Consider the following 22873-nt stretch of genomic DNA (forward strand, 5'->3'; position numbering starts at 1 on the left):
CCCAGGGACTGGGAGCAGACGCCCCCCCAGGGACTGGGAGCAGACGCCCCCCCCAGGGACAGGGAGCAGACGCCCCCCAGGGACTGGGAGCAGACCCCCCCCCCAGGGACTGGGAGCAGACGCCCCCCCCCCAGGGACTGGGAGCAGATGACCCCCAGGGACTGGGAGCAGACGCCCCCCAGGGACTGGGAGCAGACGCCCCCCCAGGGACTGGGAGCAGATGCCCCCCAGGGACTGGGAGCAGACGCCCCCCCAGGGACTGGGAGCAGATGCCCCCCAGGGACTGGGAGCAGACGCCCCCCCCCAGGGACTGGGAGCAGACACCCCCCAGGGACTGGGAGCAGACGCCCCCCCAGGGACTGGGAGCAGATGCCCCCCAGGGACTGGGAGCAGACGCCCCCCCCCAGGGACTGGGAGCAGACGCCCCCCAGGGACTGGGAGCAAATGCCCCCCAGGGACTGGGAGCAGACGCCCCCCCCAGGGACTGGGAGCAGACACCCCCCAGGGACTGGGAGCAGACGCCCCCCCAGGGACTGGGAGCAGACGCCCCCCAGGGACTGGGAGCAGACGCCCCCCAGGGACTGGGAGCAGATGCCCCCCAGGGACTGGGAGCAGACGCCCCCCCAGGGACTGGGAGTAGACGCCATCCAGGGACTGAGAGCAGACGCCCCCCCAGGGACTGGGAGCAGACGCCATCCAGGGACTGAGAGCAGACGCCCCCCAGGGACTGGGAGCAGACGCCCCCCCAGGGACTGGGAGCAGACGCCCCCCAGGGACTGGGAGCAGACGCCATCCAGGGACTGAGAGCAGACACCCCCCCAGGGACTGGGAGCAGACACCCCCCAGGGACTGGGAGCAGACGCCCCCCCAGGGACTGGGAGCAGACGCCCCCCAGGGACTGGGAGCAGACGCCATCCAGGGACTGAGAGCAGACCCCCCCCCAGGGACTGGGAGCAGACGCCCCCCCAGGGACTGAGAGCAGACGCCCCCCCAGGGACTGGGAGCAGATGCCCCCCCAGGGACTGGGAGCAGACGCCCCCCAGGGACTGGGAGCAGACGCCATCCAGGGACTGGGAGCAGACGCCCCCCAGGGACTGGGAGCAGACGCCCCCCCAGGGACTGGGAGCAGACGCCCCCCCAGGGACTGGGAGCAGACGCCCCCCCAGGGACTGGGAGCAGACGCCCCCCAGGGACTGGGAGCAGACGCCATCCAGGGACTGGGAGCAGACGCCCCCCAGGGACTGGGAGCAGACGCCCCCCCAGGGACTGGGAGCAGACGCCCCCCCAGGGACTGGGAGCAGACGCCCCCCCAGGGACTGGGAGCAGACGCCATCCAGGGACTGGGAGCAGACGCCCCCCAAGGGACTGGGAGCAGACGCCCCCCAGGGACTGGGAGCAGACGCCATCCAGGGACTGAGAGTAGACGCCCCCCCAGGGACTGGGAGCAGACGCCCCCCAGGGACTGGGAGCAGACGCCCCCCCCCCAGGGACTGGGAGCAGACGCCCCCCAGGGACTGGGAGAGAGGGTCTTTCAGACCTGACACAAAGCACATCTTCTCAGCTCTCATTCCGATTCCCTCTGGGGGACGGTGCTGTTGCGACTGGTTCACAAGTCGGAATGTTTTTCACTCATAGTTTCTGTATGTACAGGTGTGTGTCCTCACGCATCCTCCTATTGGCTGGATCTTCCCATGAATTATTGACTAAAAACAGAAGGGAAATGCAATCTCTGTCCAGGCAGCAATGCGGGGGTAAAACCCCTTTCCCCCACAGGAGGCAGGGGAACCCTCGACACAATGGCTGGTCAGACAGCTCCATATCTCCACATGGCACAGTCCTAGTAACCATAGATCTCATTCTCCACCCAGCCCGACTCTCTGCTGCTCATCACTTGGGGATTGTAAGGTTCATAAATGTCATTTGTTACAAAGCCACTCGAGGAACAGTCGCCGCCAACGTTGTCATAGTCCCTGGAAACATTATCCAGCTCTTGTCTGGGAGGCTGTGTTCGGAAAGACGTATTCTTTATGTGGGGTCGCGCTCCGGTTAAATCAGCCTCACTCTGCTTCATGATGACATTGTGAATCTCCAGGTTTGGTGAGTCGCTCCTGACAGGCTCCATCCAGAAATTGTGTTCCTTCACTATCGTTTCACACCTCTCCTTCCTCCAGAAGAAAGAGAGATTCATTCACAGGAATCCTGGCAACTGCACAAGATCAGCACAAATACAGAGGCTGGAGGGAGGGAGAGGGAGAAGCTGGAGGGAGGGGGAGAGGCGGGGGGGGGTGGGAGAGGCGGGAGCGGGGGGAGAGGCGGGAGGGAGGGGGAGAGGCGGGAGGGGGGAGAGGCGGGAGGGAGGGGGAGAGGCGGGGGGGGGTGGGAGAGGCGGGAGGGGGGGGAGAGGCGGGAGGGAGGGGGAGAGGCGGGGGGGGAGAGGCGGGAGGGAGGGGGAGAGGCGGGGGGGGGGGTGGGAGAGGCGGGAGGGAGGGGGAGAGGCTGGAGGGAGGGGGAGAGGCGGGAGGGAGGGAGAGGGAGAGGCTGGAAGGAGGGGGAGAGGCGGGAGGGAGGGGGAGAGGCGGGGGGGAGAGGCGGGAGGGGGGAGAGGCGGGAGGGAGGGGGAGAGGCGGGAGGGGGGAGAGGCGGGAGGGGGGAGAGGCGGGAGGGGGGGAGGGAGAGGCTGGAGGGGGAGGAGAGGCTGGAAGGAGGGGGAGAGGCTGGAGGAGGGGAGAGGCGGGGGGGGGGGGAGAGGCTGGAGGGAGGGGGAGAGGCGGGAGGGGGAGGGAGAGGCGGGAGGGAGGGGGAGGGAGGGGTCTCAGCACTGTTACAAGAGGAAATGATCTGTCACTGCACAGGGATGGGTCCAGCCAGGGGGGGATCGCTCAGATGGCGGGGGGTCGCTCATTGGGGGAGGGGGGGGAAATCGGTCAGTGGGGGGGGGATCTCTCGGGGGGGGATCGCTCAGAGGGGGGGATCGCTCAGTGGGGTGGGGTAGCTCAGTGGGGGGGGAAATCGGTCGGGGAAGGATCGGTCGGGGAGGGATCGGTCGGGGGGGGATCGGTCAAGGGGGGGATCGGTCAAGGGGGGGATCGGTCAAGGGGGGGATCGGTCGGGGGGGGATCGGTCGGGGGGGGATCGGTTGGGGAGGGATCGGTCGGGGAGGGATCGGTCGGGGGGGGGATCGGTCAAGGGGGGGTCGGTCAAGGGGGGGATCGGTCAAGGGGGGGATTGGTCGGCGGGGGGGATCGGTCGGGGGGGGATCGGTCGGGGGGGGATCGGTCAGGGGGGATCGGTTGAGGGGGATCGTTCGGGGGCGGGATCGGTCGGGGGTGATCGGTCGGGGGGGGGGATCGGTCGGGGGGGGGGGGATCGGTCGGGGGGGGGGGATCGGTCGGGGGGGGATCGGTCGGGGGGGGATCGGTAGGGGTGGGATCGGTCGGGGGGGATCGGTCGGGGGGGGATCGGTCGGGGGGGGATCGGTGGGGGGGGGATCGGTCGGGGGTGATCGGTCAGGGGGGGGATCGGTCGGGGGGGGATCTGTCGGGGGGGGATCGGTCGGTGGAGGGGGATCGGTCGGTGGAGGGGGGATCGGTCGGGGGGGGATCGGTGGGGGGGGGATCGGTCGGGGGTGATCGGTCAGGGGGGGGATCGGTCGGGGGGGGATCGGTCGGGGGGGGATCGGTCGGTGGAGGGGAGATCGGTCGGGGGGGGATCGGTCGGGGGGGATCGGTCAGGGGGGGGGGATCGGTCTGGTGGGGGATCGGGATTGTTCAGTGGGGGGGAATCTGTTGTTCTGAACTCACCTTCTGACAAACAGGCGGAAACAGAAGACTGCGCTGATAAGCAGGAGCAGGATGAGCAGAGGGATTGTGGGGATGACGATGTAGAGGATATTGAGGGAACTGTCTGAACAAAACAGAATTCCAATTACAAGGAGAACACACATTCAGCACAATATCCCCACACAGCCGAGACCCCGGGAACCTGCGGCGGATTTCAGTGAAGGTAACTAAAACTGGCTTCAATATTTCTCTGTTAAGACAAGAATAAAAACCATTCGAGACCTGCTCGACCATGCCCCTGGCCTGAGGAATGGTGACCCTCAGGTTAAATCACCACCACTCACCTCTCCCCCTCAAAGGGGAGAACAGCCAATGGTCATCTGGGAATGCAGCAACCTTATCTTTCATTCCCCAGTCACAATCTGCTCAAGGTGTCAACCTCAGTAAAGAACAGTATCTAAATACTGAGAATCCCATAGCCAACAGCACCTTCAGGAGAGGAGGGGAACCCTGTACCCCAGTGAGAGTCAGCACCTTCAGGAGAGGAGGGGACCCTGTACCCCAGTGAGAGTCAGCACCTTCAGGAGAGGAGGGGTCCCGTATCCCAGTGAGTGTCAGCACTAAGATAGATTAAATACTTCATTCATAAAAAATAGCATTTAAAAATGAATTGCTGGGTGTATGGCCCAATCCAGGTCACTCCCGGAGGCACAATCCATTCCCCAGGCTCTGTGAACACGGATTGAAGTTGGATCGATGGAGACTGCATTGAAATAAACAGTCATTGGTCAATATTTCCAGATTTACCTTCTGATTGGCCAACGATTTCAGTCGAATCCTTCTCACTTCCGATCGAGGTGACTGCAGAACCATCTAGAAGATGCAGAATGGAAAGAGACTTGAGATGAATGTGTTGTGCCATGTGTCCCTGAGCAGTCTGCACTCGGTTCCAGGATGGAGTGCAGGAGGTTTGCTGTGGTTCATCACTCATTCCCTCCCTGTGTCCGTTACACTGACGCTTCCTCAACTCTGCTAGAAATCATTCTCCCACATTCAGCGGATGGGAAGAAGTTGTTTCTACTCCAGCTTTGACTGAACGGTTTGGAGATTTGTCTACAGCCTATTGTCAACATCTACTTCACATAACAGAGAGACAGAAACTACAAACTTGCATCTTAAATATTGAGGATTGGCAACAACAACTAGATCCTTCCTCAGAAAAACCTTCAGTTTTGTCCTTAGGGTGTGAGAGTTGGCAGTGTTTATTGCCTATCTCTAATCGCCCTCGAGAAGGTGGGGGTGAACTGCCTTCTTGAACCGCTGCAGTCCATGATGTAGGTACACCCACAGTGCTGTTAAGGAGTGAGTTCCAGGATCTTGACCCAGCGACAGTGAAGGAACAGTGGTATATTTCCAAGTTCACCAGGTTCACCAGGTTGATACCGGAGATGAGGGGGTGTGGCTTATGAGGAGAGATTGAGTAGATTGGGCCTGTACTCGTTGGAGTTTCAAAGGCTGAGGGGAGATCTTATGGAGACATATAAGATAATGAAGGGGCTCGACAGGGTAGAGGCAGAGAGATTCTTTCCACTTAGAAAGGAAACAAGAACTAGAGGACACAGCCTCAAAATAAGGGGGAGTCAGTTTAGAACAGAGTTGAGGAGGAACTTCTTCTCTCAGAGGGTAGTGAATCTTTGGAATTCTCTGCCCAATGAAGCAGTGGAGGCTACTTCGTTAAATATGTTGAAGTCACAGATAGATAGATTTCTGATCAATAAGGGAACTAAGGGTTATGGGGAGCGGGCGGGTAAGTGGAACTAAACCACTATCAGATCAGCCATGATCTTATTGAATGGCGGGGCAGGCTCGAGGGGATAGATGGCCTACTCCTGCTCCTATTTCTTATGTTCTTATGTAAGTCAGGGTGGTGAGTGACTTGGAGGGGAATCTCTAGATGGTGGTGTTCTCAGGTTTCTGCTGTTCTTGTCCTTCTAGATGGTAGTGGTAGCAGATTTGGGAGGTGTTGTCGAAGGAGTCTTGTTGAGTTCCTACAGTGCATCTTGTAGATGGTGCACACGGCTGCCACTGTGCGTCGGTGGTAGAGGGAGTGAGTGTTGAACATAATGGATGGGGTGCCAATCAAGCAGGCTGCTTTCAGAGGGTGGTGGGAATCTGGAACTTGCCGCCTGGAAGGGTGGTAGAGGCGGGAACCCTCACAACATTGAAGAAGCATTTAGATGAGCACTTGAAACGCCATAGCGTACACAGCTACAGAGCAAGTGAAGGAAAATGGGAGGAGGATAGATAGGTGCTTGATGGACATTGCAGCCTCTTTCTATTCTGTAAAACATTTTTTTAATTCTTTCATGGGATGCCTTTGGCTGGGCCAGTATTTATTGCCCATCCGTAATTGCCCTTGAACTGAGCGGCTTCCTTGGCTATTTCAGAGGGCAGCTGAGAGTCAACCATGTTGCTGTGGATCCGGAGTCACACTTCGGCCAGACCGAGTAAAGATGGCAGATTTCTCTCACTAAAGGACATTAGTGAATCAAATGGGTTTTTCACAACAATCGTCAATGGTTTCATGGTCATCAGTAGATTCTTAATTCCAGATTTTAAAAATTGAATTCAAATTCCACCAGCTGTCATGTGGGATTCGAACCCGGGTCCCCAAAACATGAGCTTGGGTTTCCTGGTTCAGCGACAATGCCACTACGCCACTGCCCCACTCTGTGACTTTATCCAGGAAAGCGGAGAGCATTCCAAGACACTCTTGATCGTGCCTTGTAGATGGTAGACACACTCTGGGGATTTTACTCACCACAGGATTCCCAGACTCTGACTTATCCTGTAGCCGCTGTATTTATACGGCTGGGTCCAGTTCAGTTTCTGGTTAATGGTAACCCCCACGCTGTTGAGCGTGGGGGATTTCAGCAATTGTAATGCCATTGAATATCAAGGGGAGATGGTTAGTGTCTCTCCTGTTGGAGATGGTCATTGCCTCGCACTTGTGTGACGCTAATGTTACTGCCACTTGTCAGCCCAAGCCTGGATATTGTCCAGATCTTGTTGCGTTTGGACATGGACTGCTTCAGTATCTGAGGAGTCGCGAATGGTGCTGAACATTGTGCAATCATCGGCAAACATCCCCACTTCTGACCTTACGATGGAAGGAAGATCATTGATGAAGCAGCTGAAGATTGTTGGACCGAGGACACTTAGAAAATATTGTCAGCACAGAATCAGCTCTGTGTTCCTGTTGATACTCTGCACATGTTGCCTTATGTTCCTGCATCATGTTTGCCTTTCTGCATATCTGTCTATTCCATTTGCACCAAAATACTTATCTAACTTCCCCTTAAATACATCGACATGTTTTAGCAGAACCACACTCTATGGTGGCGAGTCTCACAGTCTTAACCCTCAGAGTCATGGAGTTATTTCCATTTGTCAGTTAGTTTTCTGTGACACCTCGCCACAGTTTGGTGAAGGAGACAAAAAGTTGAAATTTGAGCTCCAGTTTGAGCTGGGCTGGGTTAAAATCCCCCTCGTGTGTTAAAGAAAAGCCTCTCCCTTCTTTCAATGAACATCGAAAATACAATCGACCCAAATATCTTCAAATTGTGCAGCGTCCTGTTGGTGCGGTTAGCCGCCACCAGAGTGCCACAATTCAGCTCCCACCTCCCCCCCCCCCCTTTGCACCCCTCGCTCTCCCCACAACCCCCCACCCTGGTGCAGAGAGTGAGTGTCTTACCCACATTCGAGCTGTTTCCATCAGTGGGAGTTGGTGTTGAACTTGGGGTCGAGGAGCTGTGAACTGTGAGCAAAACAGAGAGATTCAGTCAAAGTTAGGAATCAATATCTGTGTGAATAAATGGACACCATTGGCCAGCTCCTCCCCACTCTCCCACATCCTCATTCACCCTCCTATCCCACCCACCATCTCCTCCCTTTCCTCATCTCGAAAGACCACCCCTTTTCCCAGCATTCTTAAATCCCAACCCTTCCCTCACTACCCCCCATTCCCCAGTTCCTTACCCACTATCCCCCCCTCCCCCCGCACCCCTAGCCCAGACCCTCACTCTCTCCCTTTGCTATCCCTCCCTTCACACTAACCCACTCTTGTTTCCAAACCCCCTCTCCCCCCACCTTCCAGACTGGGCGGGGCCGGGCTAAACCAGCTCAGATTTTCCTGCCACTTACTCAAGGATGGGTTGAACGAAGGTCAGTGATTGGTCACAGCCTGAACCAATCAGTGTGCAGGGTTTACCTGGAGCATATTTGCAGATGAAGTTGTTCTTCATGTTACATCGATCGTCGTTCCATTGGTAAAGGTAGGGACCACCCATTCCCGAGGAGGCCGAAGGCTGGTGATACATCACAACACACACCTCACGGCCGCACGATGGTTCATCCACATACCAGTTTCTGAAAGGGACAAGAAACAACAAACCGTGTCAACCCAGCAATTGAGTAACCTGGCAACCCGGTAACCCAGCAACCCGGTAACTGGGCAAACTGATAACTCAGTAACAGGATAACCAAGAAACTGGATAACCCAGAAACCTGGTAACCTAGCGACTGGTAACCGACCGACAGGATAACTCAGCAACAGGTAATCTGGTAACCTGACAACCTGGTAACCCAGCAACTTGGCAACTGGGTAAGATGGTAATCTGGCAACCCAGTAATGTGAATACTTCCAGTTGGGGAATACTACATGCTGAGGTGCCACAGGGAATTGAATTAGGCCCTAGTACACCTTTAGCCATCATAAGCAACGCCCGTATTGATACCAGCCGCCTATTCATCATTACAAACATATGGATGAGCTGATTCTGAGGGTAGTAACCACAGTGACACATTCCACACTCAGAGAACAATCATCGTGAAGGAACGGGCGACTGTGAATCATCTGAGATTGAATGATTCTCATATCTTGGGAATTCAGAGGGCAGTTAAATATCAACCACATTGCTGTGGCTCTGGAGTCACATGTAGGTCAGACCAGGTAAGGACGGCAGATTTCCTTCCCTAAAGGACATTGGTGAACCAGATGGGTTTTTCCGACAGTTGAGGATAGTTTGATGATATTCCAGATGTTTTGAATTTCAGTAGTTGCCACAGTGGGATTTGAATCGATGTTCACAGACATTAGTCTGGGCCCCTGGTGTTATCACCACAACACCATCTCTCCTTTGTGGCAGAGCCTCCCATGATCAGGCCTTGGCTACATACCTAAACTTGGACTGACTGCCGTCGAGCCAGTGATAGAGGCTGGAACAGTCTGCTGAGCTCTCGTTCCCATCCTCTCTCCGCCAGAGTCCAATCCAGAAATCACCGTCACCCGCAGATAACCCTTGGATCAACCTCTCGATAAACTCTTGCTCATTCGCTGACTCGATGCTCAAGAGGTTCCCTCCATCACTCTGACACTCAGTCCGTGCTTCCTCGAACCCGACCCTTAGCGACACCTCGTGGAAATAGGCGACCTTGTAACATGGCCGCTCGACACCCCGGCGACACACATTCTGACCTGTGATTGGATGAAAACATGACAAACAATGGTGCAAAGCAGGCTAGAACCTGAGGCAGAAAGCCTGGAAAATATTTCATATTTAAAGTTTATTTATTAGTCACGAGCCGGCTTACATTAACACTGCAATGAATTTACTGTGAAAATCCCCTAGTTGCCACACTCCGGTGCCTGATCGGGTCAATGCACCCTAACCAGCACGTCTTTCAGAATGTGGGAAGAAACCGGAGCACCCGGAGGAAACCCACGCAGACACGGGGAGAACATGCAAACTCCACACAGACAGTGACCCAAGGCGGGAATTGAACCTGGATCCCTGGTGCTGTGAGGCAGCAGTGCTAACCACTGTGCCACCATACCAATAAAGAATCACATTAGACTCAGATTGGTAATTCTGTTCCCCTCTCCACAGTCGCTGCCAAACATGCTGAGCTTTTCCAGCATTTTCCATTTTTATTTCAGATTTCAGGCACCTCCAGTATTTTGCTTTTATTTTCCTGTCAGAATTTCAGGAACACACTGATCCCAGAGGGTTGTGGAACTGGAGGAAGGAACAGAGAGTGGGTGGGGCAAGGTTATAGCGTCATCATAAACAAAGCTGAGAATTTTAAAGCTACAGATAAAAATGAATTTGGCGCAAACTCAGACAGGTCCGCAGAGCGTTGGATCACCTCAGATTTACAGAGAGTGGAGGATGGGAGACTGGGCCAAGGACTGCCTCACACACACCCAGGATAGGGTTAGATACAGAGTGAAGCTCCCTCTACACTGTCCCCCATCAAACACTCCCAGGACAGGTACAGCACGGGGTTAGATACAGAGTAAAGCTCCCTCGACACTGTCCCCCATCAAACACTCCCAGGACAGGTACAGCATGGGGTTAGATACAGAGTAAAGCTCCCTCGACACTGTCCCCCATCAAACACTCCCAGGACAGGTACAGCACGGGGTTAGATACAGAGTAAAGCTTCCTCTACATTGTCCCCATCAAACACTCCCAGGACAGGTACAGCACAGGGTTAGATACAGGGTAAAGCTCCCTCTACACTGTCCCCCATCAAACACTCCCGGGACAGGTACAGCACGGGGTTAGATACAGAGTAAAGCTCCCTCTACACTGTCCCCATCAAACAGAGTAAGAAGTCTCACAACACCAGGTTAAAGTCCAACAGGTTTATTTGGTAGCACAAGCCACAACCTTTCGGAGCGCTGCTCCTTCATCAGGTGAGTGGGAGATGTGTTCGCAAACAGGGCATATAAAGACACAAACTCAATTTACAAGATCATGGTTGAAATGCGAGTCTTCACAGGTAATCAAGTCTTAAAGGTACAGACAGTGTGAGTGGAGAGAGTGTTAAGCACAGGTTAAAGAGATGTGTATTGTCTTCAGCCAGGACAGTTAGTGAGATTTTGCAAGCCCAGGCAAGTCGTGGGGGTTACAGATAGTGTGACATGAACCCAAGATCCCGGTTGAGGCTGTCCTCATGTGTGTGGAACTTGGCTATCAGTCTCTGCTCAGCGACTCTGTGTTGTCGTGTGTCGTGAAGGACGCCTTGGAGAACACTTACCCGAAGATCAGAGGCTGAATGCCCGTGACCGCTGAAGTGTTCCCCAACAGGAAGAGAACACTCCTGCCTGGTGATTGTCGAGCGGTGTTCATTCATCCGTTGTTGTAGCGTCTGCATGGTCTCCCCAATGTACCATGCCTCGGGACATCCTTTCCTGCAGCGTATCAGGTAGACAACATTGGCTGAGTTGCAAGAGTATATACCTTCTTGGGAGTGTTTGATGGGGACAGTGTAGAGGGAGCTTTACTCTGTATCTAACCTTGTGCTGTACGTATCCTGGAAGTGCTGGTTGGGGACAGTGTAGAGGGAGCTTTACTCTGTATCTAACCCCGTGCTGTACCTGTCCTGGGAGTGTTTGATGGGGACAGTGGAGAGGGAGCTGAGCTCCCACTCACCTGACGAAGGAGCAGCGCTCCAAAAGCTAGTGGCTTTTGCTACCAAATAAACCTGTTGGACCACTCCCCTGATGTTGTGAGACTTCTTACTGTGCTTACTCCAGTCCAACGCCGTCATCTCCACATCATGGCTCCCATCAAACACTCCCAGAACAGGTACAGCACGGGGTTAGATACAGAGTAAAGCTCCCTCTACACTGTCCCCATCAAACACTCCCAGGACAGGTACAGCACGGGGTTAGATACAGAGTAAAGCTCCCTCTACACTGTCCCCATCAAACACTGCATCCGCAGTGCATCCGAAGAGGAAAGAGTCGAATTGGACTCCTCCGGAAGGCCGCTGCCCTCGACTTGACATGTATGCCCAAGCCATCAGGAGGTGCATCAACACCAAATTCATCAGCCGCACTCACAAGACAGCACCGAACATCACCCAAGCACAACGCAACGCCATCCACACTCTCAAGATCAACCGCAACATTGTCATCAAACCAGCAGACAAAGGAGGGGCCATCGTCATACTGAACAGAACGGATTACTGAAAGAAGTGTACCGACAACTGAACAACGAGGAACACTACAGACAGTTACCCACAGATCCGACCAAAGAACACACCTGTCAACTCAGCATTCTGATCAAGACCTTTGATCCGGACGTTCAGAGCACCCTCTGTGCTCTCATCCCACGTACTCCCCGCGTTGGAGATCTCTACTGCCTCCTGAAGATACACAAGGCGAACACACCCGGCCGTCCCATCGTATCGGGCAATGGAACCCTGTGCGAGAACCTCTCCGGCTATGTTGAGGGCATCCTGAGACCCATTGTACAAAGAACCCCCAGCTTTTGTTGTGACACTACGGACTTCCTACAGAAACTCAGCACACATGGGGCAGTTCAACCAGGAGCGCTCCTCGTCACAATGGATGTCTCGGCACTCTACACCAGCATCCCCCACGATGATGGCATTGCTGCAACTGCCTCAGTGCTCAACGCCGACAACTGCCAGTTTCCAGATGCAATTCTACAACTCATCCGCTTCATCCTGGACCACAATGTCTTCACCTTCAACAACCAGTTCTTCATCCAAACACACGGAACAGCCATGGGGACCAAATTCGCACCTCAATATGCCAACATCTTCATGCACAGGTTCGAACAAGACTTCTTCACCGCACAGGACCTTCAACCGATGCTATACACTAGATACATCGATGACATTTTCTTCCTTCGGACTCACGATGAACAATCACTGAAACAACTATATGATGATATCAACAAGTTCCATCCCACCATCAGACTCACCACGGACTAATCTCCGGAATCGGTTGCATTCTTGGACACACGCATCTCCATTAAGGACGGTCACCTCAGCACCTCACTGTACCGCAAGCCCACGGATAACCTCACGATGCTCCACTTCTCCAGCTTCCACCCTAAACACGTTAAAGAAGCCATCCCCTACGGACAAGCCCTCCAAATACACAGGATCTGCTCAGATGAGGAGGAGTGCAACAGACACCTCCAGATGCTGAAAGATGCCCTCATAAGAACAGGATATGGCGCTCGACTCATCGATCGACAGTTCCGACGCGCCACAGCGAAAAACCGCACCGACCTCCTCAGAAGACAAACACGGGACACAGTGGACAGAGTACCCTTCGTCGTCCAGTACTTCTCGGAGCGGAGAAGCTACGACATCTCCTCCGGAGCCTCTACACTGTCCCCATCAAACACTCCCAGGACAGGTACAGCACAGGTTTAGGTAGAGAATGAAGGTCTCTCTGTAATGGAATATTTGGAATGGGTGCAGTATCATTCATCCCCTGGAAGTGGCACCAAAGGTCATTTCCTGGAATAATGGTCTGCAGCGCCACCTGGCAGAAATGCCGGTATTGCAGCCACCATCTGAATTGCAGCAAAATCTTTCGCTACATTTCGAAAGGCTAAGAATCCATCTTTCTGGGACCTGTGTTGAAGCCTGAAAGCAGCGTCAAGATATAACACGACATTCAGTTTATCCCATTAAAGCTTTAGTTCTCCACAGGCTACAGAGAGAATTGGATGTTTTGTGATTCAGATACAGGTGATTGGTCCAAATTGTCAATGTTTGTCTCCACACTGGGAGCAGTTCCACCATCTGAACCCATGGATCTTCCTCGTTTCCAGAAATCCTTTATCTCCCTTCTGTCTGACCTACTGTTAATATGGTTCCTGCTTGATCTGTGAATTCCCCAGCCTCTCTGTATGACCCTGTGTTCCCGACCCTCTCGGTTTCTAACCTGTCCCAGCTTTTCAGAATTTTAAATCCCTCTAAAAATTCACTCCATAACCTCGTCAGTTTCGTTAACAAGAAGCCGTTCCTATTTGTGTATGTCCTCACACCACACAGCAATCTGGTTAATCTGTGCAGTCCCTCTTTAAAACCTCACCCTCCATCCTCAAGTGTGGATCTCAAAACTGCCCATCATTATTTTACACAATTCCTCCTCATCTGGGTGGTCGGCACTGCAGGCTGGGCCCGCATTTATTACCCACACTTATTTGCCCTTGAACTGAGTATCTCACTCAGCCATTTCAGAGGGCAGTTGAGAGTTAACCACATTGCTGTGGGTCTGGGGTCACATGTCGGCCAGACCGGGTAAGGATGGCAGATTTCCTTCCTGCTCACAAAAGGATCAAGAATGAGAGGGCACAGATTTAAAATGATTTCCAAAAGATGTGAGAAAAAACCATTTTCACACAGCAGGTGTGGGTCTGGATGCACTGGCTGCGACTGTGGTGGAAGCAGGTTCAAACGAGGCAGTCAAGTCTATTTGAATAGAAACAATGTGCAGGGGTTTGGGGACTGGCACTAAACCAGCTCACTTGGACAGCCGGTGCAGACACAAACAAGCACACAGATTAGGAGCAGAAGCCGGAGTAGGCCACTCGGCACCTCCCATCTGCTCTGCCATTCTATACGATTATGGCTGATCTGATTGTAACCCCAGCCCCACATTCCTGTTACCTTCCAATAACCTTTCACCCCTCTCGCTCATCAAGAATCTATCTCACTCTGCCTTAAAAATATTCAAAGAGTCTGCTTCCACTGACTTTTGAGGAAGAGAGTTCCAGCGACTCACAACCCTCAGAGAAAAGACAAATTCTCCTCATCTCATTTAAAATGTCAGTATTCACGGGGGAGGTGCCGGATGATTGGAGGGTGGCTCATGTTGTTCCGTTGTTTAAAAAAGGTTCCAAAAGAAATCCGGGAAATTATAGGCCAGTAAGTTTGATGTCGGTGGTGGGCAAGTTATTGGAAGGTGTGATAAGGGATAGGATCTACAAATGTTTGGATAGACAGGGACTTATTAGGGAGAGTCAACATGGCTTTGTGCGTTTTAGGTCATGTTTGACCAATCTATTAGAGTTTTTCGAGGAGGTTACCAGGAAAGTGGATGAAGGGAAGGTGGTGGATGTTGTCTACCTGGATTTCAGCAAGGCCTTTGACAAGGTCCCTCATGGGAGGTTAGTTAGGAAGGTTCAGTCGCTAGGTATACATGGGGAGGTAGTAAATTGGATTAGACACTGGCTCAATGAATCTTTCAATGGAAGAAGCCAGAGAGTGGTTGTGGAGGATTGCTTCTCTGAGTGGAGGCCTGTGACTAGTGGTGTGCCGCAGGGATCGGTGTTGGGTCCATTGTTGTTTGTCATCTATATCAATGATCTGGATGATAATGTGGTAAATTGGATCAGCAAGTTTGTTGATGATACAAAGATTGGAGGTGTAGTGGACAGTGAGGAAGGTTTTCAAAGCTTGCAGAGGGATTTGGACCAACTAGAAAAATGGGCTGAAAAATGGCAAATGGAATTTAACGCAGACAAGTGTGAGATATTGCACATTGGAAGGACAAACCAAAGTAGAACGTACAGGGTAAATGGTAGGACTCTGAAGAGTGCAGTTGAACAGAGGGATCTGGGAATACAGGTACAGAATTCCCTAAAAGTGACGTCACAGGTGGATAGGGTCGTAAAGAGTGCCTTTGATACATTGGCCTTTATAAATCGGAGTATCGAGTATAAAAGTTGGAGTGTTATGGTAAGGTTATATAAGGCATTGGTGAGGCCGAATTTGGAGTATTGTGTACAGTTTTGGTCACCTAGTTACAGGAAGGATGTAAATAAGGTTGAAAGAGTGCAGAGAAGGTTCACAAGGATGTTGCCGGGACTTGAGAAGCTGAGTTACAGAGAGAGATTGAATAGGTTGGGACTTTATTCCCTGGAGCGTAGAAGATTGAGGGGAGATTTGATAGAGGTGTATAAGATTTTGATGGGTGTAGATAGAGTGAATGCAAGCAGGCTTTTTCCGCTGAGGCTAGGGGAGAAAAAAACCAGAGGGCATGGGTTAAGGGTGAAAGGAGAAAAGTTTAAAGGGAATATTAGGGGGGGCTTCTTCACGCAGAGAGTGGTGGGAGTGTGGAATGAGCTGCCGGATAAAGTGGTAAATGCGGGGTCACTTTTAACATTTAAGAAAAACTTGGACGGGTTCATGGATGAGAGGGGTGTGGAGGGATATGGTCCAAGTGCAGGTCAGTGGGACTAGGCATAAAATGGTTCGGCACAGACAAGAAGGGCCAAAAGGCCTGTTTCTGAGCTGTAATTTTCTATGGTTCTTTTCTATCTCCATTTTAAATGAGTGACCCCTTATTTTTAAACAGTGACCCCTCTAGTTCTAAATTCTTCCACAAAAGGAAACATCCTTTCCACATCCACTCTGTCAAGACTCCACAGGATCTTAAAGCCTTTTGTGATTCATGCGCTAGGACACCCTGGTCCCTCTGCGCCTCAGCTCTGCAATCTCACTATTTAGACAATAAGTTTATTTTTATTCTTCCTGCCAAAATTTCACATTTTCCTACATTATCCTGCATTTGCCAGACTTTTGCCCACTCACTGAACCTATCTATATCCCTTTGTAACCTCCTTATGTCCACTTCACAGATTACTTTCCTACCTATCTTTGCGTTGCCTGCAAATTTAGCAACCATCCCTTCATCCAAGTCATTTATATAAATTGTAAAAGGTTCTATGGTATATCCTGCCATCCAGAAAATGACCCTTTGATGCTGACTCGGTTTCCTGTTAGCTAGCCAATCTTCTATCCATGCCAATATGTTACCCCCTGCACCATGAGTTTTGATGCGGCACCTGAACAAATGCCTGTTGGACACATTGGGCAGTATTTTCCAGCCTCGTTCATCCCAAAACCATAAAATCCCATTCGAGGTCAACAGACCTTTCCATGGTCCGCCCTGCGCCGATTCCCGTGGCGGGTGGGACGGTAGGATTCCGGTCAATGAGCTGACTGGCCTCATTCTGCACTGGAACAATTCTGTGATTCTGTGAAAGTAAATTAGTGAACCAGATGTTTTTTTCACAAAAATCGATGATAGTTTCACGGTCACCATTACAGCAACCTGCTTTATATCCCAGTTATCGACCAAACTGAAATTCCACCAGCTGCCATGGTGAATTGAACCCAGGTCCCCAGAGCATTAGCCTGGCTCTCTGGATTACTAGTACAGTAACAATACAAAGAACAAAGAACAAAGAACAATACAGCACAGGAACAGGCCCTTCGGCCCTCCAAGCCCGCGCCGCTCCCCGGTCCAGGATTGAATCCTGAATCCAGGATCCCCGCCAAATTTTCCAGCCTATCTACATACCAATATCCTATCCACCGAGCTGTCCCTCACAGCTATGATGCTTTGTTCATTACAACCTATTAACTCACCCCCACCCCCCCATTCCAGACCATGTGATCCCCAGGGAGAGGCGAAAACCCAGAGTGAAAAACCCCAGGGCCAATATGGGGAAAAGAAAATCTGGGAAATTCCTCTCCGACCCCCTGAGGCGATCGAAACGAGTCCAGGAGATCACAATGGCCCTGATCGGAAAATGCTTCCCAACCCTAGTCATTTCCACTTCCACGAACACCATATGAATTCCCTGCCCCCGAGACAGGTTCCCAACTATCCGCAGTCTCGCTCTGTACTGGCACCAGCAAGATGATCATAGAATGAAGCCTTGAAACGAGAAACAAGGAACAATTAGCCCACGCCGCTCCCTGGTCCAAACTAGACCACTCTTTTGTATCCCTCCATTCCCACTCCGTTCATATAGCTGTCTAGATAAGTCTTAAACGTTCCCAGTGTGTCCGCCTCCACCACCTTGCCCGGCAACACATTCCAGGCCCCCACGACCCTCTGTGTGAAATATGTCCCTCTGATATCTGTGTTAAACCTCCCCCCCTTCACCTTGAACCTATGACCCCTCGTGAACGTCACCACCGACCCGGGGAAACGCTTCCCACCGTTCACCCTATCTATGCCTTTCATAATTTTATACACCTCTATTAAGTCTCCCCTCATCCTCCGTCTTTCCAAGGAGAACAACCCCAGTTTCCCCAATCTCTCCTCATAACCAAGCCCCTCCATACCAGGCAACATCCTGGTAAACCTCCTCTGTACTCTCTCCAAAGCCTCCACGTCCTTCTGGTAGTGTGGCGACCAGAACTGGACGCAGTATTCCAAATGCGGCCGAACCAACGTTCTATACATCTGCAACATCAGACCCCAACTTTTATACTCTATGTCCCGTCCTATAAAGGCAAGCATGCCATATGCCTTCTTCACCACCTTCTCCACCTGTGATGTCACCTTCAAAGATCTGTGGACTTGCACATGCTCCATTGCTCTCTATTTTCTGTACCTTACTGTAAAACTGAGATTGCAATTTTTAAAATAGCAATATACACCTGAGCGGTTGATAAATCTGAACTCCGGATCAATCTGCTCTTCTACATTCTCAGCCTGTTTTATTTTGATCAAAACTACCTCCTCATATTTAACCATTTACCCATTTGGCCAATCCACCACCTTATCAATACTCCCTGGCAGTACTCACTGTTTTTAGAATGATTATTTTAGTGTCATCTGTAAATGTCAACATTCCTCCTGGCCCACAGTGAACAGAAGCAGATCACAACTCTGTGGGACACCACTAGTCACTTCCAACCACTCTGAGAAATTGCCCTTAACTCTAACTCTCTGTTTCATTCTTTCTAATCCATTTTGATCTGATTTTCTTCCCTCCCTCAATTCCATCTCTGTTAATCTTCTCCAATGATCTGCTTTATGATATTTTGCCATAAACCTTTGCAAGTCCCTATATACTGCATCCAGTGCATTTCCTCATTCACCCCCTCAACAAACGTCATTAGGTTTAGGTTTCTGGCACAATCCTCAATTTAAAAATGTGTTTTTATTTAATTCATTTTCAGGCCAAACACGAGCAATATTGAGCTCAGGAACTGAATTTGTAAATGTTTCTTTGACGTATTAATTCTTCATTTACTGATCTTTCGTGCACTTAGATATCTAAATGTTCCCTTTTTTTTCCTCATCGTTTCTCCCTTTCCTGAATTTCCTGGGATGATGTGTGGATGAGATTCCAATTCCTCTCTGATCACCATCCTGTGGTCCCAAGCATGTGGATGCCGGGTGGGGATGAGATTGTGCCTGATTGTGATGCCTACCATGGCCAAGTAGCCATCTGACCCTCATGACCTGGGTATCACACATGAGATAGAGATTGGAGAAAACAGGAAGGAAATTAGGGAAATTAATGAAAATTCAATTAGTGAAGTATTTATATTAGAAGGAAACTGCTGTTTTCCTGAGGTCATTATCACTGCTGTCTAATTCACTAATTCTTGAAAACTTAACCGAAGAAAATTATAATTTAAAATGTGCCAGAGTTGGATTGTGCCAAAGTCAGTATGGGATTGAGTAAATGCGTCCAGGGATGAAACGGATTGGCTGCTAACTTCTTCCTGCTGAGATTTGTGGTCAGTTACTCAATTGATTCATTCATATTAACAGAGAGAGATGGAGATGTCAGAACCTATCAGAACAGTCGCCTCATTCAGTTATACTTGGAGGAAGCAACAGTGGCCGTGCCTCCGGCACAGAGTCCAGCCCTGAAGGGTCGGGAAAGGAGGGGGAAAGCAGTAGTGATAGGGGACTCTATAGTGAGGGGGTCGGACAGGCAATTCTGTGGACGCGGTCAAGAAACTCGGAAGGTAGTTTGCCTCCCTGGTGCCAGGATCCGGGATGTTTCTGATCGCGTCCAAGATATCCTGAAGTGGGAGGGAGAAGACCAGAAGTCGTGGTACATATTGGTACCAATGACATAGGTAGGAAAAGGGAAGAGGTCCTGAAAGGAGAATATAGGGAGTTGGGAAGGGAGTTGAGAAGAAGGACCGCAAAGGTAGTAATCTCGGGATTGCTGCCTGTGCCACGCGACAGTGAGAGTAGGAATGGAATGAGGTGGGGGATAAATGCGTGGCTGAGGGATTGGAGCAGGGGGCAGGGATTCAGGTTTCTGCATCATTGGGACCTCTTTTGGGGCAGGTGTGACCTGTACAATAAGGACGGGTTGCACTTGAATCCCAGGGGGACAAATATCCTGGTGGGGAGGTTTGCTAAGGCTACTGGGGAGAGTTTAAACTAGAATGGTTGGGGGGTGGGAATCAAATTGAAGTCCCTCCTTGGAGAGACGAAGGATAAGGGGTGACCTGATAGAGGTGTATAAGATGTTGAGAGGTATTGATCGAGTGGATAGTCAGAGGCTTTTTCCCAGGGCTGAAATAGTTGCCACAAGAGGACACAGGTTTAAGGTGCTGGGGAGTAGGTACAGAGGAGATGTCAGGGGTAAGTTTTTCACTCAGAGGGTGGTGGGTGCGTGGAATGGGCTGCCAGCAACGGTGGTGGAGGCGGATTCGATAGGGTCTTTTAAGAGACTTTTAGATAAGTACATGGAACTTAGTAAGATAGAGGGTTATAGGTAAGCCTAGTAATCGCTAAGGTAGGGACATGTTCGGCACAACTTTGTGGGCTGAAGGGCCTGTATTGTGCTGTAGTTTTTCTATGTTTCTATGTTTCTTCTATTTCCAGATTCCGCACACTCGGAACATTAACTGCAGAGTCAGTTTGCTAAACAGGAATTTTAAAAAAATAATAATTTCATGTGAATTCAATCCCTAAAGTTAAATTTGCTACAAAATCAGGGCAGCAATCCAACTCCACTACCAAGCGTCAGTCCAATGTCAGACAGAAATCAGTGGCTCTAACCGGGGCTAAGTGACACTAACACCTCCTGTGAGGACTGAAGCTTTGGAAATGATTGGACGGTGATGATCCAATCTGTACCCCTCCTTTAGAATTCACAAAGAGACTCTCAATTCAGGTCAAAACTGATGTGTTTGGGACATCCGATAAACCGAGCTTCGAGAAAGTGAATTTAGTTAATGGATAAAGTTTAACTTCTATTTTGCCTTCAATTCTATGAGCTTTCAGTTGGAACTTTATCAAATGCATTCTGTAATTCCATAAAAACTGCAGCATTAGACATTCTCCTGTCTGCAGTTTAAATTATTTCTTCAATAAATTCACTGAACGAAGTTACACAAAACGGACCCTTTACAAATCCTTGTTGGTTCTCATTGATCAGCTCAAATCTCTTAAAGTTAGTCTGTTCCGAATGACAGATTCCAAACATCGTCCACAACACACATCAGGTTGTCACTCTGATCATTTCCTGCTCTCTCATCTTTCTGAAACAATGGATAAGTTGATTTGTAATTTAATCTAAAACAAATCCTGAATCAGGAGTTTTGGGAGATTAGGAATGAAGCGTCTGCAATTTCCTCATTTACCGTTTTTAAACCTCGGAGACACAAAACGCCAGTTCCATCAGATTAATAGGTTTCCTCAACACACCCCCGCCCCCCATTCTCCAACACGCCCCCCCACCCCCCCAACACACCCCCCACCCCCCAACACACACCCCCCCCCCCACTCCCCAACACGCCCCCCACCCCCCAACACACCCCCACCCCCCAACAACCCCTCCAACACCCTCCACTCCCCTCCAACACCCCACCCACCCAACATCCCAACACCCCCCCAACCCCCTCCCCCACTCCTCCAACCCCCCGCACTCCCCCACCAACAACCCCCCCACTCCCCAACACCCCCTCCAACAGAGAGGGGGAGGGGGAGAGAGGGGGAGGAGGGGAGGGGGAGAGGGGGGAGGGTGCAGAGGGGGAGGGGAGATGGGGGAGGGGAGAGGGCGGAGGGGGAGAGGGGGAAGGGAGAGGGGGAAGGGGGAGGGGGAAGGGGGAGGGGGGATGGGGGAAGAGGGGGGTAAGGGGAGGGGGGAGGGGGAGGGGGGAGGTTGTCGCTACCTTTTCCTTCACTAACACCAGCTGGATGGAAGTTCGGGCGGATGGAAATTGGGTTCGGGTTCAATCCCAATCACCCCCTCCCCAATTCCCGCTGCTCCCTATCACCCCCCCCCATCACCCCCCCCCGCTCCGTATCACCCCCCCCCGCTCCCTCACCCCCCCTCCATATCACCCCCCGCTCCCTATCACCCCCCCCCCGCTCCCTCTCCGCCCCCTCCCTATCACCCCCCCGCTCCCTATCACCCCCCTCCATATCACCCCCCCGCTCCCTATCACCCCCCCGCTCCCTATCACCCCCCCGCTCCCTATCACCCACCTCCCTATCACCCCCCCTCCCTATCACCCCCCCCCTCCCTCTCCGCCCCCTCCCTATCACCCCCCCCCCGCTCCCTCTCCGCCCCCTCCCTATCACCCCCCCGCTCCCTATCACCCCCCCCCGCTCCCTATCACCCCCCCTCCATATCACCCCCCCATCACCCCCCCCGCTCCCTATCACCCCCCTCCCTATCACCCCCCTCCCTATCACCCCCCCTCCCTATCACCCCCCGCTCCCTATCACCCCCCCGCTCCCTCTCACCCCACCCCCTCCCTATCACCCCCCGCTCCCTATCACCCCCCCCCGCTCCCTATCACCCCCCCCCCCGCTCCCTATCACCCCCCCGCTCCCTCTCACCCCACCCCCCCTATCACCCCCCCCCCGCTCCCTATCACCCCCCTCCCTATCACCCCCCTCCCTATCACCCCCCGCTCCCCTATCACCCCCCCGCTCCCTCTCACCCCACCCCCTCCCTATCACCCCCCCCGCTCCCTATCCCCCCCCCCGCTCCTGATCACCCCCCCCCTCCCTGTCACCCCCCATCCTGTTGCCCTCTCTTCCCCAATCGTAAATCTTAGGGGAACAAAGATGGGCAGCGATGTGAAAGGGAGTTTCTGTTTAATCAGTTTCTCTCTGTATGTTCACAGATTTTAAAACTGAATCGAACTGAAAATAACAATTTGGGAACTTTTCTGACAGTCTTTGATAAACTGGAGCTGCCAGAGATTCCGGATTGACTGTAACAGAAGCAAGCTCTGATTCTCTGAACTCACCGCTCAGGAGTTGGGACTTCCCACAGGGCAGACAAGTTACCATCAGCATCAGAAATGTCCTGGACTCCATATCCCCCCAAAGCCCGGGGAGAGGGAACATCTCAGCGGCCGCCGCAAGCCCCGGCTCCCGGGCTCTGCATTCCGCAGGAAAGGCAAGTTCAATCTGAGCAGGAAACTGCAAAACCGAGAGGCTGGAGATTCCCTCTCTCTCTGTCTCT

General features: G+C 52.2%; 1 protein-coding gene across 1 annotated transcript; it reads right to left on the reverse strand.

Annotated features, from left to right (window-relative positions):
- Nucleotides 1–1667: 1667 nt before the first annotated feature.
- Nucleotides 1668–22772, reverse strand: layna (layilin a). Its single transcript, XM_078199138.1, has 7 exons — nucleotides 22656–22772; nucleotides 9018–9315; nucleotides 8050–8207; nucleotides 7534–7596; nucleotides 4587–4652; nucleotides 3801–3903; nucleotides 1668–2165 (listed from the first exon to the last, which is right to left on the reverse strand). The coding sequence occupies exons 1-7, from the start codon at nucleotides 22753–22755 to the stop codon at nucleotides 1838–1840; spliced, it is 1116 nt and encodes a 371-aa protein (XP_078055264.1). The 5' UTR covers nucleotides 22756–22772; the 3' UTR covers nucleotides 1668–1837.
- Nucleotides 22773–22873: the final 101 nt, after the last annotated feature.

Source organism: Mustelus asterias, chromosome 27 (genome assembly GCF_964213995.1).
Source record: "Mustelus asterias chromosome 27, sMusAst1.hap1.1, whole genome shotgun sequence".
NCBI lineage: Eukaryota > Metazoa > Chordata > Chondrichthyes > Carcharhiniformes > Triakidae > Mustelus > Mustelus asterias.